This window comes from Haliotis asinina, chromosome 2, assembly GCF_037392515.1.
Source record: "Haliotis asinina isolate JCU_RB_2024 chromosome 2, JCU_Hal_asi_v2, whole genome shotgun sequence".
In the NCBI taxonomy this organism is placed as follows: Eukaryota; Metazoa; Mollusca; class Gastropoda; order Lepetellida; family Haliotidae; genus Haliotis; species Haliotis asinina.
In genome coordinates this window covers 71,001,841-71,019,216 of record NC_090281.1, presented here as the reverse complement: position 1 = coordinate 71,019,216, position 17,376 = coordinate 71,001,841, and the positions used below count along the sequence as shown (strand labels likewise).

The 17,376-nt window shown below is 37.3% G+C and overlaps 1 protein-coding gene across 1 annotated transcript in view; it reads left to right on the top strand.

Moving 5' to 3' along the window:
* LOC137274239 (protocadherin Fat 4-like) overlaps positions 1-17,376 on the top strand; it is a 141,742-nt gene that overhangs the window by 80,520 nt on the left and 43,846 nt on the right. The window contains exons 5-6 of the mRNA XM_067807305.1: positions 2,155-2,345; positions 3,368-4,283. Coding sequence (XP_067663406.1) covers positions 2,155-2,345; positions 3,368-4,283 — 1,107 coding nt within the window. The remainder of the gene's footprint in view (positions 1-2,154; positions 2,346-3,367; positions 4,284-17,376) is intronic.

The following is a 17,376-nucleotide window of genomic DNA, read 5'->3' as shown; positions in this document are numbered from 1 at the left end:
AATCACATGGTACAAGAAATGTTGAATCTAACGACTGGATCAGGATTTCAAAGACTATTTTTTCAGCTTGTGTATATAGGATCACCTGTTTGACGTGAATTTTGTGCAAGTTTATATGCTTGAATTTCATCCCCTACCTTAATCATGTTTGCATCTAGATAAATGCTGACTCCTGTTCCGATGTAAACCCGGTTCATGTTTTGACAGACACCCTGTGCAGATACAGGCACATATCACACACATGACATGTGTTTTGTCGGTTATACAACACAGGCGCTAACTCAGTTATCCAGTAGGTCATGTTGCAAGAGAATAATGGTTGCTTCTGAGTGGCCATATGTAGGATTTATACTTTGTCAGGAGTGTTTTCATTTTCTTGCATTTAAATATTTTGTTAGTGAAGTTGGCTTTGCTTAATAATATTCTTGTAAGCTGCATTTTCTGTTCCAGGAAACATGTAGGCATATGGTCAATTATTTCACACATACTTAGCAAATATTTAAACAACTTAAAAGGTAAATAGTTAAGCTGTACATATGTGGGGGATTTTTGTTGAAGTGAGTTTGTTTTAGAAATATATGTCAAACAATGTGACATCTATTTCATAAACACTCTGTTTTCAAATGGCTGGATCCCTTGTATTGTGTGAATGCATTAAAAGAAGTAGTTGCAAAAGAAGTGTTCTGGTATACAGCATATTTACAGTCTGGGTTCATGATGGTGCAGACACTGTAATACAAATTTGAACTTCTTCTTTCAAGGTTCTGCCAAATCATTCATGTAATGCATCAAGATGTGTATATAATCTCTTATCTTTGAGATATACAACTCATTGCCAAACAGTGCCGTGGTTTTTTAACCCCCCACCCTCCCACCCTCCCTTCACAATAGAGACCATAAATCGTGTTTAAATGATTTCTCCAGACAGACTGTGAAGATATTTCGAAAGATTAAAGTTTATAATTTATGGTGGTTGATTGTTAAATACCAGAGAGGGTATGTGTGAACAGACAATATCAGTCCTTGTCAGGGGAACAGTCTAATCAAGCAAGTGCTAGTTTCCTGGTGACATGTAAGAAGATACATGTTTTAGCTAGGGGATTTTTTTGTTATCGAGTTGTAAAAATGATAATCCTGACCTGAAATACAGAAATAAATGAATTCTGAAGATGTTCAGGGAAGTTATCAGAGAAGATTAGAGCCATGAAATATCATAGACAGGTTTTAGAGAAAAAAAAAGTTTAAGTGCATTTTTTTTTATCTGCTGTGTGAGGAGACTGACTGACTTAAACACAGATGCGTATATATTTTGAACTAATCAGGATAGGTTTCTACCAGAACTGATATGCCCAGTGTTATTTTACCCTGTGAAGTAGACTATAGACACAGTGAGTGATCAAACAGATGCATTAAAGGTAGTTTTATGGAGAGCATTTTTTCCTGGCATGTGATCTGCTATTACATCAGGTGGAACTGAAATTAACATACCTGACTTAATGGAGTTTATAACTTACTTTTAGTCAAAATGGAACTGCTCATGGGTGTATATATTTGCCTATGATGAAACTGTTAATACACTAGGAGAACTTGATTTTCAATTTATCATTGAAAAATTGGAAGATATATCAGAGTCAGTCATTGCTGATATAATAATAATGAATGTTTTGAGAGTGCGTCACAACTTGCACTTCCTTATGACCATAGATGTTTGTACAGTGATCTCTCTTGAAAGATAACTGGTGCATGCTGTGGAATTTGCATGTGTACGATTTTCATTTTCAAGCAAAGGATAACTGACTAGAAACAAAGACTGTCAACTGTGTGATGCAAGATGATTGTCAAGATTAATGGTCTACTGTGATACATCAACCTTCTTGAAATCTGTCAAGGTCAAGTATGCACCCCATGCATACGTATGGGCATACTGCATTGTTTAGGGATGGTAATTCATAAAGAGAAATGATGGTACATTCATAAGATGTCTGTCTTTCAAATGTTAGTTAACTCTTACACCTCCTGTCCAAATTGAAAGTTCAGGTTCCTTGGCATGTTTTTCTCTGTAGATTTTTTTGCATGAATTTGATACATTTGATTCTGAATCTCACAACTCTAAGTATTCACAATGTTGTACATATGTCTTGTTTTGTTATGCAGGCATCAACAGTCAGCTGCGGTACTCTCTAGCGGGTGGAGATAGGAAAAACCAGTTTGGCATCGGACCATTAAATGGAACAATCTACACAGTGGGGCACCTGGACAGAGAAACCATCCCAACCTATCGTCTGATCGTCATAGCAACTGACCAAGCAGAGCCCCCTAGTGATAGATTATCAACTTCAGCAACTGTAATAATACGTCTTGTTTTTGTCGTTACATTTAACAATATAATAGCATTGTGAGTGTGAAACAGGCGGACTGTCTCTGACTAGTGATTGTTTTATAATTAACAGCCCTATCCTGTATAGTGTCAGAAATAGTGTCTGATTACAACTAATTCCAGCTTCGAGGAACCATAGAGCACTACAATTTTTTCTGACCCAATTCTAGATGCATATGATTAATTATTCACAGAACACCGGTACCCAATTGATTGAGGATTCTTGGTAGTAATTTAAACCTGATTTCAGCTGATAAACATGATTACTTTATGTCAAGTGTAAAATGGCTAGATCAAACATTCATGTTAAAAAAATGTTTGAAAATACAAACTTTATTTTCACTGTGAACGTCTCTTGAAATTCCTTTGTTATATGTTAATTTATCATGTGATTTCATTTAGATGACAGATGAACAGATTTTTGTTAGTATCAACATAAGGATATATATATATTTTTTAATCTAGAAACATGTCAGAATTTCACTAATGTTGGTGGCAATTCTTGACATTATGTAATAAGGTTTTTCACTTGTATTTAATTTTGCCAGAAATTATGTTTGAAATAATACTTTACTACACGGTACGTAAGGAAGGGTGATGATAAGGCCCAGGTAAAGGTTCATGATTTGTGAGGAAAGGTGATGATAAAGCCCAGGTAAGGTACATGATTCATAAGACAATAATAAGGCCAAGTAAGGGTTCATGATCTTAAAGAAAAGGCAATAATAAGACCCAGGTAAGCGATCACGATTTGTAAGGTGAGGCAATAATAAGAACCAGGTAAGGGCTCATTGTAAGGAAAGGTAATGATAAGACCCAGGTAATGGCACATGATTTGTAAGGAAAGGCAATAATAAGGTCCAAGTAAGAGTTCATGTACAGTAAGGTTGTTATAAAAACCAGATTAGCACGATACTTAAGGAAAGATGATTGTTTGGTGATCCTCTGCGATCAGGCATGAAAACGTACCATACTTTTTTTCTGCTATAGGTCACAATTCATCTGAAGGATGTGAACGATTGTGCACCCAAGTTCAAGAGCCCTAATGCAACCTGGGTAAAGGAAGACTCAAGCAGGGGATCGGTTGTGTTCACTGTGTTGGCAACAGATGCAGACTCTGGTGAGAATGGTCAGGTGTCATACAGTCTTGCATCAGTTCCTGGGTTTGGATATCCATTTACTCTGGACCAAGCAAGTGGACACCTCAAAGTAAACACAGACCTGGATAGGGAAACTATTGCAAACTACTCTTTGACCGTCACTGCTTCTGACAAGGGGCAGCCATCATTGAGCACCATTCAGAGTCTGACTGTTCATATTGAAGATGTAAATGACAATGCCCCTCAGTTTAGGAAGGAGACGTATGGTGCAACAGTGCCGGAAGACATTGCTGTAGGCAAGAGCTTGCTGAAGGTTTCTGCATCTGATCTTGATGAAGGTTTGAATGGAATCATTCGCTATTACATCATTAGAGGAGACGACAACTACGACTTCAATCTAGACATGAGTAGTGGTGTTTTAAGGATACAGAAGAACCTGGACTATGAACGAAATCAGCAATACCACCTGATTGTCCAAGCAGAAGACAGTGGCGTACAAGTTGTGCGGAGTGCGACAGCTTCCATAGTCGTCAATGTCACTGACGTCAACGACAATGCACCAGTGTTTGTAGATTCCCCCTATGTTGCATTTGTTCAAGAAAACAACAGGAACATTCCTGTTCACTTAATGCAAGTGACGGCCAGAGATGATGACTCAGCACCGAACAGTCAACTTACTTATTCTCTTCTGGACGATGATGGAATATTTCAAATTGAAGGTCGGTCAGGGGAGATAACTGTTCATCAGACACTTGACAGGGAAGCCACAGCAGAATACAAACTCATCATTATCGCCAAAGATTCAGGTATGCATTTTTGTCGTTTTCCTTATTACATTTTCAGGCTCATGAAGACATACTACACTTGCACTTCCCCCCTAATACATCAGATTGAATTTGCCAGCATCAGAGAAATATTGAGATATTCCTATATGAGCTGAAAGGCAGTTGACAGTTTAATGATAGAGTGCCATCCAAATTCTTCTTAAGATTTAAGGGTTTGATTAATCTGTTATAAATTTCTGTCTTCAGTAGCTAATGGCAAAAAGATCAATTGATTACAAAAACTTGAACATCAGGACGGAGTTTCAAGTCGATTAAATGTTCCACTAATCAGCTTCTCCATCAGCCAACAAGTAAATAGAATTTCTTTTCGAAATGTTGGCGTTGAAATTTGATTTCTCATGGGGTGAGCTATTAACCGGCATAAAAGTATAAACGTCTACAAAAGAAGAATTAATATGTTTCGAGGGGAATCCACATATTTCATGAGAATGGATTGCATTGATAGGGAGAACCTAGATGTGTTCAGGTCCCGTGATGACCTGGCACGGGCTGTGACAGCCTGGCTCCGAGCAGGCCCCACATAAACTGCACATCGGAGTTGCATGATTCATCAATTAAAGCAGCCTGAAATCACAGAAGCATTGAGGATAATTATGTTGTCTTATCCCGCACTGTTACACAGTCTTTGATCAGCCAAGTATTCTTTGAGTTGCGTACAAAACACCAGGAATTTATGTCAAGTCGCGTCTTCCGACTTATGGCCAGAGGCAGTTGTCAGGAAGATATCAAATTGAGTGGAAAGAGACCTAGCAATAGGAAAACAGTATCTTGTATGGGCAGATGCAGACATAGTACTTAGCATGTTGTCATTGCTTGTGTAATCATCGTGATGGAGTTTTCACTGAATATCTCTGATTTGATTCTCAGTTGCCCCTACCACAACCAGACCAGGTCTCTAACTATGACAAATTCTGTACCAAATTGATGGGGAAGGAATATTTTTCATATCTATTCCAACTTTCACTGGTGAAATGATAATATTTCATATACCAACTTGGTTGAAATTACATTTGGCATCCATGCCATTTGATCTTACATTTCTCACGGAAATAAGCGAATTTAGGTTTATATGTGTGACTGGAGATAATTATGAAAAAATTGCACAAGTGGATTATATTATTTACGATCATGTTAGCATCTGATGTATGGCATTTGAGGGACCATAATACATTTGTTTCCAGCTCGTGCTGTCTGACTGAACACTTTAACGCTAACAGGAAGATACAGCCTTGGTTAGTCGCCTTTTGATCTCAAGCATAATTCTTTGTATGTGGGACGGTTTTCGAAAGGGAATCGTGAAAAAGTGTTATCACGTGAGCTTTGTTGAGATCAGCAATGTGGCAGCAATTACTGTATCCACCTATAAAGTCAGCCATGGAGAGGCCCTGGAAGCAGTGCACTTGCAGTGATAAGCCATGTGATAATGTGGAATTATTCTATACACACAGTTAGGGTAGGATATTTGCATCAGCAGCCAAATATGGACAATCACCTTGAAAGAAGCTTCTTTCAGGAATCTGAGTCTAAACAGATCTTCCTGTTTCAGTTAAGCAAGAAACAAATGGTTTGTCTTTAATTATATTTCGTATTTCATTTGAACCCTTTAAACACTTTTATTGCTGAAAATGTAGTTCTGCCCGTTTTGATGCTCTTTCTTTTTTTATTAAAGTCGTGGAGGACTTTGAATGTGATCTGTTTGTGCCTTAATGTACAATTAATGTTCTTGTGTAGACGTCTAGCTTGGAGTGTATATTTCGTGATCTCATCTTCATGCCACTGTTATGGGAGAAAAGTTGTTGGATTTTTGGGGGGATATCATGTTTTGATTCTATAAACAGTCATAGTGCACTGAAAAATATCAAAGGACTTTTAAGGGTGTGTATGTGACTCTAATATATGTTTAGTAATGTTCATTGTGATACTCAGGGTCTTGTCTGGATTGCAGTGGAATATGAACACATATTCCTAATGGGTTTTTTCCTTTGATTTGTCTGGTCAAAAAAAATCTAAACCTGTAATCAATACAGCATGTTGTATTTTACAATGTAAACATTTTTATGAGAAGCACCCCAGCTGAATTCTGGCCATCTCCTTTCCAGATCCCTTGTAATTTTTACATCAACACGATTAACCTGAGCTAACAAATTTCATTAAAAATACATATTTGTTTCCCAATTTCTATGTTCAATGAAACTAACACATTTTGGAGTGTGGAAAGCCATCAAAGTGGCATCCTGGTCCTCTTGTGAGATTTTACAACATACTTTAAAATGTAATTCACTTAAATGTCAACCATAAAGAAAATTATGCCGTTTAATACCCCTTGGATTTGCTCTTTATGGAATATAATTGTCCTGTTTAATAGACAGTGTAGGAATAAAAGTCAATTGACGGCCGGGTATATAATTATTGTTGTGAGAGAATTTATTTCCTTTGATCTCAGTTTGTCATTATGCGAGGATAACATTTCATCAGATTTAGTGTCTTCTGCTTCGACATTCTTTAGGACCTAAAATGCGAAATGTCACAAAATTAACTCTCATATTTTTCTTCTTCTTAAGAGTTGTAAGATTAGGATGAATATATTATATGTGATATATGTTTTGGTGACAATATTTTGTTTGTTTTAAAATAAGTTTAACTGACTTTCAAACCTCTGAAACAAGTATTTGGTGTAAGCAGCTGTAAGGAAAATAGTACATCAGAAATTGAAATGGCTGACGTATGTCTTACAAATACTTCTTATGGGTATGTATTAAACATGGAAGTTTTGATGCTCATATTTTACTTGTAAATTCTGCACACTATGGTTACAGCTGTAATTAGCTATATGCATTTTCAATTAAATACACACCATCTGGTCAGAACAGGAAAAAAAAGATAGCTGTTATCTGTCTGCTCCTAATAAGCCACTTCAGCAAAAAGTTCATTGTGTTGAAATTTAGATTGTCATGTATCAATCTAATGTTTGAATTTCTTTGTAGTCATTGTTAACATTAACTGGGGTTTGGAAATGTGGTATCGAGAAAGTGTTACTCTGTTGAGATCAGGGTGCTTTACTGGTAGGAGATATAAGTAATTGCGTTGGGTTGGATTGTAGGAAAGACATGAAACTTGGTGACTTGTCATAAAAGCAGCATGGATTTGCCATAAGGCCAGCTTTTGTGAGCAGTGGAGACTATTAAACAGCAGTAGGCTTGATGCAGTTTGCTCACTCCAGGTCACATGGAGGGGATATATATCACACTAGACAATGAAATATCTCTTTTGGATTGAATGAACGTTCCAACTTTGAGCTAAGTGAAAACATCATGAAAACATATATCATACACCTGACACACTGACAGACAGGAAAGTGAAAGTATTTGAAATTATTATAAATGTGATTTAGTTCTGTGCTCTGCCCTTTTCTTAGAAGGTTGTTAGAGATATGCAAATATGACTTGAGTGTGTGCAGTTGTGCTTTTCTATGAACAATATTCAATGTAAACAAATATGATTTATTTTTATCGAGTAATAGTTTCTAGGGAAACGATTCAAAGTAGGTACAATTCAGATTTAGTTGCTTTTCATGAAAATGGAATGTGCAATTTAGTTTGAATACATTGGAACATCAAATTGTCATGCTTGTCATAGAATGGTCGGTAATCAGTGTAGTTTTTAGCATTGAGAATTAATTAAATCTTTAAAGGGCATTTGGAAGTGGAGAGCATAAGAAAGCCAGATTTATGGATGTCAACTTCTTTATTGTGGAAAACACAACGTTTCAGAGGGTATGCTTGCTCCTTCACCTGATGAAGGAGCAAGCATACGCTCCGAAACATTGTGTTTTCCACACTAAAAAAGTCCATAAATCTGGCTTTTCTTGGTAATTAATTGTTCTGTATAAAAGGCAAATGGTGATAAATAGTTGCAGATTTCAAGTTGGTATTAGGATCATGAATATGGACATGCAGCATGCCCAGGACAATTTTCTGTCGAGGTTCAGTGTTCAATGATGCATTTTGCTGGTTCGACTGTACTATGCAACCTTTCCTGTTAATGTACATGTTGATTTAATGACTATATCTGTTGATTCATGTTAGTATGGACCAGTGGGCCATGACCGCTCTGGGGTATGTCATGCATAGCTAAGCTGGCTGGAACAATATGGTGCTTCGTGTTCAAGGCAGTAATTGCTGCTGTTGTATCTCCTGATGAGAAAAGTCTCATTTGTTTTAATAAATCATATTGGTATTGGAATTGAATAATTAGGCATTCATTTGTGATATGCGCAAAACATCTGCTTTTGGCTGTGGAATCCAACACCTGGGACAGTCGGTATTATTTTATTTGAAGATTCTTCCTTAAATGTTTCTGGTTCAGTGTTCTTTGAAAAGAAATCATTTTGGTATAATTCACGATTTCTCAAAAGAGATGCAATTTCAGTTTTGAAATCGCTTAGATGAAATTAGTTGGGATGAATTATGCATCAGGTTATTTAAGTCAATTACACTGTGAAGTCTCGGCTATTTTTCTTAAATCGCTTTCATAAAAATAAAAAATAATCGTTTGATAAATGGCCACTGAAGAGATTGTTATGACTCCACAAAGACCTTATCTTTCCTAGTTTGTCTTCTGTGTTGTTTGGGAATAGTGTTGGTGGAAAGCTTTGATTTTGTGTAGTCAGGTGTACAGAGCTGTAGCCTATGGCTACTATTATTCAAGAGGGCTAAAAATATTGAATCCTAAACGATGTGAAATCTTGAGCCTCTGAAGTTATGTGAGGAGCTGCTGTAGGATTGCACATTGATTGCAATCTCTATGTTTAAGACCTAGACTTCTAACAATGCTCAGAATGATTACAAAAGACATTTCTTCGCTTTTATTATTTCATTCCAAATATGAATATTCATAAATGTGAGCTGACAATTGGAAACAAAATGGTAAAACTAATTTTTCCTGTGCATGAGAAAATAATGCTTGGTATTGATTTCAATCCAAACATTTCCTTATATTAGATTTGTATATACATCGTTCATGTAAATGAGTTTCTTGTACGTTGTATTTTGTGATATCTTTCTCCAGGAAATATTTGATTCAAGAATTTATTTCCACACGGTTCCATCTGCATGAATGGACAGATTGTGTTACAAGATAACATTTACGAGATTCAAATTTGACACCCAAAAAATGTCATTGGATGGTGTTAGCATCAAAAGTGCAGATGAAAGTGGGAATGGTTTGCTGCAGAGTTTAAATCAGCAGTGAACCAGAGATGGTTGCTGTCACTGAGGTTAAAAAATGAGTCAACTAGTGTTATTTCTCTGCGCCAGCTGCTCCGACTCTGTTGCTCCAACTCGTGTTGCTCAACCTGGTGTGTTCATGTGCAAGCGAACGTTGTATAAGGAAAATGTCCTGCTGGCTCTGATTTGCTGAATCGTCCATTAATACTGCAAATGATTACTTTGAATAAAATTGTTCAATGTTTGCATATTCTTACACGAAGATCATGAAAACTTGACATGTGATTTCAGGAGATGTTTTGGTTTTTACGAATTGTCTGGGTGTCGCTTGTTATGCTGAAACCCTGGGTTTGATTTTTACCATGTTCTAAGCCCAATTTTGTGTTGCATGTCATATTAGAAGAATATTGCTCAACTTAACTCGTCTTACTCACCACAAATTGTCTCTTTAAGTGATTTGTCTTTGGCTTTCAACAATATGGGCTAATTTTATCAGACACTGTTCGATTCTATGTCTTTTGAAAATCAAATCATTCCTGCTCACATCAAATGATTCAGTATATATCAAACCACTTTTATGTGCTGCCACAGTCTTATAAGTTTGTCTGACTGCATTGATGTTATATTTAGTATGTGTAATTATCTTACAAGAGTCTCAAGGTGGATGTGTGGAAGGTTAAAGTGCAGTGTTAGTGTAAGCCCTCAGCTTTGAACACTGGTTAATGACTGTCTTCTGTCGTGAAGCACACCATCTGTATATACAAGCTCTGACTAGCCAACTGACAACAAACATAGTAGGTCTATATACAACATGGCAGGATTGACCAAGAAAGCAGCAGTTACAACAGATGGAAGATAAGTCAGATATCTCCCACCTGCTGCCCTCTTTGACCATTAGCGCTTAAGAGTCTGATTATGAGGAACTGCTTTGAACATAAAATGTTGAATTTGTGAATCAGTGGAATAGCTTTTTGTATACATGCAGAAATTATCACCATGAAATTGTGAATTGATGGACAAATGCTTAGATAAGTCAAAGTGAATAAAAGCTTTCTGTGATTTACCTAAAGGCATTATTTAAATTGTGAAAGGATCTAATATACTGGCCAACGTAAGTCATGTAGTCTTGCATGTGCAAAACTGTTTAGAATGGCTGTCATTTGTGTCGAAAGATCTTATCCAGAATGGATGATTATATTCATTAAAGCAACAAGTATTGTATTGTGTTAATGGAGCAGACAACAGTTAACGTCAATAAATGTGTACTTAATCATCACTGTGACAACATTTACTGAATTCCATTCCAACCAGAGTTGACGTCTGCTCCCTACATGTCCTCAGCTGACCACCCCTGTTGAAACTGGACAAACACCAACAGATCAATCCATCATACCTAGCATTGATTCCTTATTTTATTGTACCAATAAATGTCTTTGGCTGTTCATTGCAAAGGGCCTTTCACTCAATATTGTAGTCTTTCCATTCAATATCTTAGTCCATCACTGCCGAGCATTATATCCACAATACCAACACAACATGATGTGTCATTGTCAGGGCAAAGGTTATCATGTTTGCTTGATGCTAAAAGCTTCGTAAAACAGGGAAAGTCATGAGATTCATCTTGATACAGTTCTGATTTCCGTTATATTAATTGCCTCATAGAATCTTATCAAGACGCCCAAATAAAGAAGATTGGTGTCTTGGAATCAGTTATCCTGCATGTCCAATAAACAAGGGACTTGATGTATTGGAAGTTGGATGTTTGTCTTAGGGAAGTCTTTAGTTAGGAGGAGAGGTCTCGGGAGGACTTGTTTATGGTCATCTCTACTGGCTATTACCTACCCTGGCTGAGATCTGGTGATAAATGGTCCTCTAGAAAGAAAATTCAGTCTTCCAGTTTGCCCTGCTGAAACAGTATAAACAATTGGTTGAGGCAAGTTCAAATCTCGAAGGTGTCGTTACATTCTTGTATAAATATATCAACTGTAGGTTCCATTTATTCTCCATTTAGTTAGTTTACTGTAATCAAATGGCATTTCAAAACAAAGTTCTCACTTTTAGTGGTGTGAAGGGTGGAAAATTACCACCTTCAGATTCAATTACCATCTAGCAGTATAAACAACCGGCACAACTCTGAAACCTCTAGAGAATGGTCTTGTCAGGGAGTGCGGGTGATTTCATTAGGGATGCAACCTTTGGCTTGTTTTGGATCAGTCATGTGAGTTTATTGTTGTTTACAGGACGAGCTGCAATAGTGAGCATGTTTAGTGATCTGTAGCTTGCCTTAGGGACCTCTCAGTGGGGCCAACTAGTCCGGATCCTCCTCTTCTGACTTAAGGTTGCTTGTATTAAATGGACTGGGGGAGATTACACCATTGACTATAGTATCATTTAGCAGATTAAAAATCAAATTATGCAACTGGTAAATGGCTGTATTAATCAGCTATGGTTAGCGATGAGTCATGAAATTGTAGATTACTACTTGGTATCGATTTAATTGAAATTATGTGAGTGTGACTTTTAAGATTTGTTCACTGGGTGCTCCCAGAGTTAGGAATTTCTTTGGATTTTAGGTTCTATGCTTCCTTGATCTCTTGCTTTACATAGATCTGGTAATTAAGTGTAAAACCGAAGAATTGTGCTCACAAAAGCAGAGTCTTTATGGTATGGGTTTTCAAAGATTTGATCATTCTATTGCTGGATTTTTCTCCATTTTTGATGAAACTGAATTTTTTTAAAAACTCTTCCACAGCTTTAGGCTCTTTGTAACATTTTTTCCCCCAACAATGAAGTTTGGAGCCTTTCATCTCTATTCCAAAGAATGACCATCCAATTAAATTTTGTATTGATTTCAATTTGAGGCATGTTCTCTTTAAAGGAAGTTGACTAGCTTTTAAGGAAGTTGTGAAACTTCTTAGTTGGGTCCCCTAGGCATTTCACCCCACCACACCAAAAACATGCAACTGCTGTAGCCTAAATGTGTGTAGCATGTTGCCAGTCTGCCTCCATGAAAGTGCAAATGAAGTTGTGTTCTGCTGCAGCAGAAACACATGTCTTTCCCAATTGACATGAGCAAGTGTAGATGTTGTCACTCTGCTGCCCATAAATGAACAAACCTTGCCATCAAAGTGTGCATCGCATGCTGCCTGGCGTTACCACCCAAATGTACGGAACAACTTTCTCCTGAACGTCTTAGCCTAGGCTGGTGTGGGAGGAATAATTAGCCTTAATTCTAATGACGGTCTCTGCTAGTCTCCAGTCTGTCTGCATGTGGCATGGCAGATGGTCGATTTCTATTCCTCTGTGTCTCCTGAGAAAAGGTAGAGAGGAATTTCCTCAGGCCCCTGTCTCTGAGAAAATAGCCCTGGCCGCCTTCAGCGTTCAGAACCTCTCATTAACACCTGAACTGTCTGTAAAAATAGGTTTTAATTGGATTTTGAGAAAAGCCACAAGACTGTCTTTTGAAAGTGTTTGACAATTGAGGAGGTGGAAATTGAATTGTCAACTTTTTTATTCTGGTTTTCATTTATTTGAGATATTTAAATTAGGAAGCAGTATCTAGGATCGGCAGTATCAAGGATGAGGGATCACCTGGTGTGAATCCAGAGCTCTACCAGGAGCTCTGGGCAGAGTCTCTTCAGTGTTGGCACATCAGGCCTTCTTGCCACAATAAATGTTTCCAGCACATTGGGACTGAAGACATATTATCCACCAGTCATCATTATCTCATCCCAACTACAGGGTTATCAGAAAGGGTTGCATATATCCCTGTAGGATGATGTGGACTGTTTGATGTATGTTTTCTTTCTCAATGGGATGGTCCCTTGGGAGACTGGTCTGCTGTATTGAACATCATAGGCCTTGACTTTATTTTCATTTCCTAGTTGGTTTACTGTAGAACTCTGTTTCTAGAACACATCAGGGAAGTCAGCAGATGAGCCGGTCTCTTTGGGATGAAATGAAAGCTAAATGAAACTGTTGATAAGCATTGATAAGTGTCTTTGACAGCTGAGCACAGATGTGGGGATTGACAAGCTTTTCCATGTGTTCCATCATCTTGTTGTTCTGAATGAATTAAGCCTAATCAAAGGATGGACATTTTCAGCTGTCTTTTCTTGCCCCTATCTTTCCTCCATGTTCATTGTCATGTTCTATTCTCCAATGAATTTATGTCTCGTCATTTCATGAGAAACATCCTTTGGTGTTGACACTGGGTATTATTCAATCAAAACTGTTTGAATCTCATGAAACTCAAACATCAGCTTTGCTTGGGTAATGGTGCCAATTAGTGTTGGAAATCTATTGTTGCAAGAATTAGTCATGACATGAATACCTCATGTTCTCATCTTTGATTGAGAAGACCAAGGTGGCAGCCATTTTGTTTTGACAGGAGCAAGGTTCTCTTCATTACGTCTGCCAAGATCCACCACTGCAAGTCCGCAATACTTTGAAGTTCAAACAGGAGAAGTGACAGGTCCTTCACAATGTTTTTTCACCCTCATTTGCCTATGCAACTCACAAACATAGCAGTTGATTGCAATCCAACCCGAAATGTTCAGTAATTAGGATTCATCGATTTTGAGTTGAGTAATTATGATAAGGCACTGCCTAATTACCGTAGTGTTTGAAATTCAGCACACATAAACAGCGGTGCCACTATCTTGTCAGAAAGGATGGGGAAACTGCGAAATGATGCAGAGATCTTGTTGGAAGTTAATGTTTGAAAGGTGCAGACTATTTTGGAGTATGACATTCGACTGTGGGAGGAATGCAAACAGAAACACATGTTGGTGTTGGGCTGTATTGCGGGGGACCTCCCACTATTCTTCTATGGTATTCTCTGTGCAAGGTCTTTGATGTGCTGGCCATGCTGTACTTCCATATCAGACAGCAATCATCATGAATGTTGAAATGATTATTGCAGTGTTGTATCTAGGGAAACGAGGATGTGGAGGGTAGCTGAGGCATGAGATACTGCTTGTTTTTTTGTTGAATGTTTTGAAGTTTTCTTCATTATTGTTAAACGATTTTGAAATGTCACAAATGTGATAAACTGTAGAATTTTTTAAAGAGGTTTATCTCACTGTGTTATGTGAATTCATTTATGTGGAGTTTCAGTCATAGTGGAATAGATCAGTGGTTATGTTTGGGCTTGTTACTGTGAAAGTCCAGGTTCTGTTCTCACATAGTTTGCTTTGGTTCAAAAGTGAACTTTCATTGAACATGAAGTAGCTCAGTGGTTGTGTTCTGGCTTGTCATACTGGAGATCCAGGTTCTATTCCCATATAGGTTCTATATTGTGTGTATTTGTAGGTCAATTTCAGATGCCTATAAAATATTGTTGTGTTTCTTACTTTCCCTTAGGCTGAAGGATAGTTGTGTGATTCTTGAATAATGCCGAATACTCATGTTACATATTTGCCATGCTCCAGTCTAGACGAAAGAAATGCAGGTTTGTCTCCCACCAATCATTACCAAATTCCCCGTAGCATTCTTGCTGTCAAGACAAGTTCCTTTGTTACTTCATTTTGTGTCTAAGCAGCCCTCAGACATTTGATATGAAGTTTGCTGAATATCCATATGTGTCTGCAAATGTATGCCTGAAGAAGCCAGATAATATTCAAGGAATAGGTCAATTGTCCTTGCACATAGCCTTACACCCCATCACATTGCATGGGATATTCCATAACGATAGAGGGATTATTCCATTATGGTAATGTGATGGGTAGTGTCATTAGTTTTCGTTAGCATAAATTATTGAATGAAGGAAGGAAATGAAGTAGAATTGGGAAGAAAACGATAATCGTTCCTCCCATGAAATTTAAATTTGTTTCAGAATGTGAATGATTAGAAACATAAAAAAAGGATAACTCCTGCCACAGCGATGCAATTGTTCAGTTTGAATATTTGAGGGCAAATCCATTTGTTCAGTGCTTAATGTATTGGTAATGTGAACACTGTTTACACTAACCAGACATGCTTTGAGTCACATTAACAATGTAGATGCAGAATTTCAAGTCTGTGCACTTAATTCCAGTGATAAATGCAGGTACTGTATAAGACGGCTTTGATTTTCTGTCAGTCACATTGACGAGATACACGCATCTCAGCTGATACTAAGGATCCTCTCGCATACCAACATGTCATTAGTAATCATGTTAATTGTATGAAGTACCTGTAAAACTCCAGTAACAGCATCAAGGAATCATTTTTCCCTCAATTCCGCTTCGGTATTGACGGGCACAAGGCTCTGTTTGGTATTGATGAACGCAAGTCCTCAATTAAGCACCAATGGTAAAGTCTTTGACTGGTGTTTAAAGTTGGATGGACAGGAAAACATGAACTTCATAGACGATGTTGTATTCATGCTTATCTCCTTTTTTCACAGACAGTGATAGTAAAGAACTTTTCATGCGTGTAGTTTGTCGCACTCATGCCTTGTGTTAATTTCCAATACATGGACAGCATGGTTTGTAGCTGTGAGGTATTTCTTTGTCTCCATGAATGAATTAGTAATGGTATTTAGCCATGTATGTAGCTTAAGTCAAGATGGCTGGCCTTCAATGGAGGTCATTGGCCCAGGAGGCTTGGCTAATTAACGCTAATGGTGACTGTGTGGGCCAACACATAAGAGGGGAACAAAAACATTAAGTTTTAATTAGTGAAAAGAGTTTTTCTTAAAGGTTGCTCACTGCCCATATCAGAAAGAAGGAAATACTGAGCAGTTACCTTGTTTCTCATTATGTAAGGGTTGTCCCATTCTTAATAGCCTTACCAGGTGCTTAATTAGCAATTTGGAAAGGAATGTTAAGAGATTAGACTTGTGGATGAGTGTCATGTGTTTCTGGCTTTAAGCTAATTTCAGATGAGAGGAAAAGCTGTGGTTAGGATTTTACTAAATGTCAAAAAATCCAATAAATCAACTGTAAAATTAATTTTTAAATGAAATTTCATTAAATTTCACATCTCAGGAAAAGGTGATTTCAAATTATTAAAGAAAGAATAATTGAGTTTTGATGTATGTTGCAAATATTTCAGAAAATTCACTGTTTGAAAATGGTTCAGGATTTATGTTGTAATTTCCCATCACAAATTTGTGTGACAACATTATTACAAAGAAGATTGAAACATTTATAATGAATACTGTTAATGAAATGATGTTTTTTATTAGAGTGTGTAATACCGTCCCCTTCCTGTGTGGAGTGTAACAGTGTGTCTGTCGACCAGGTGGAAATCACTGGAATGTTTCCATATTGATGAGCTCCTTGCTGTGTGTTTTATAACAGCAGCTTCCTACCAGGTAAATCTTAGACCTGGGTCGACAAAGATAACGAACTAATTGAGACAGGTAATTAATTAATCATCAAAGAAATTACAGCCAGAGGTTCTGTTAATCAGCTTTCCCAAGGTGAAGGCTGGTCACATTGGAAACCTTATCACATGTATTTCCTCAAGCAAACAACATGTTGGTAATATAGACCAGGCCCCGATTTCTGGAAACGAACTTAAGTATGAGTTTTGACTTAAGTCTGAGTTTTTACTCAAATTTGAGAAAACGCATTTCACAGAATGAACTGAAATCGACGTAAAACTCAAACTATAGGGGACAATTTGGGTTTGGTGGATAGACTTCTTAAGTTGTTTTGGCTTTTATGTTTCAAAAATGCAGTTGAGTTAAAAATTTGGCTGTTTCAAATTGTGAAACTCAATTTGAGATTTGAGTAAAAACTTAAGTTTGTTTAAAGAAATTGGGGCCAGTTGTAGAAATATTGTTCCTTGCCATACATTGTAAACTAATGTCATTAAGGCAATATGTCCTTGAAGCAAAT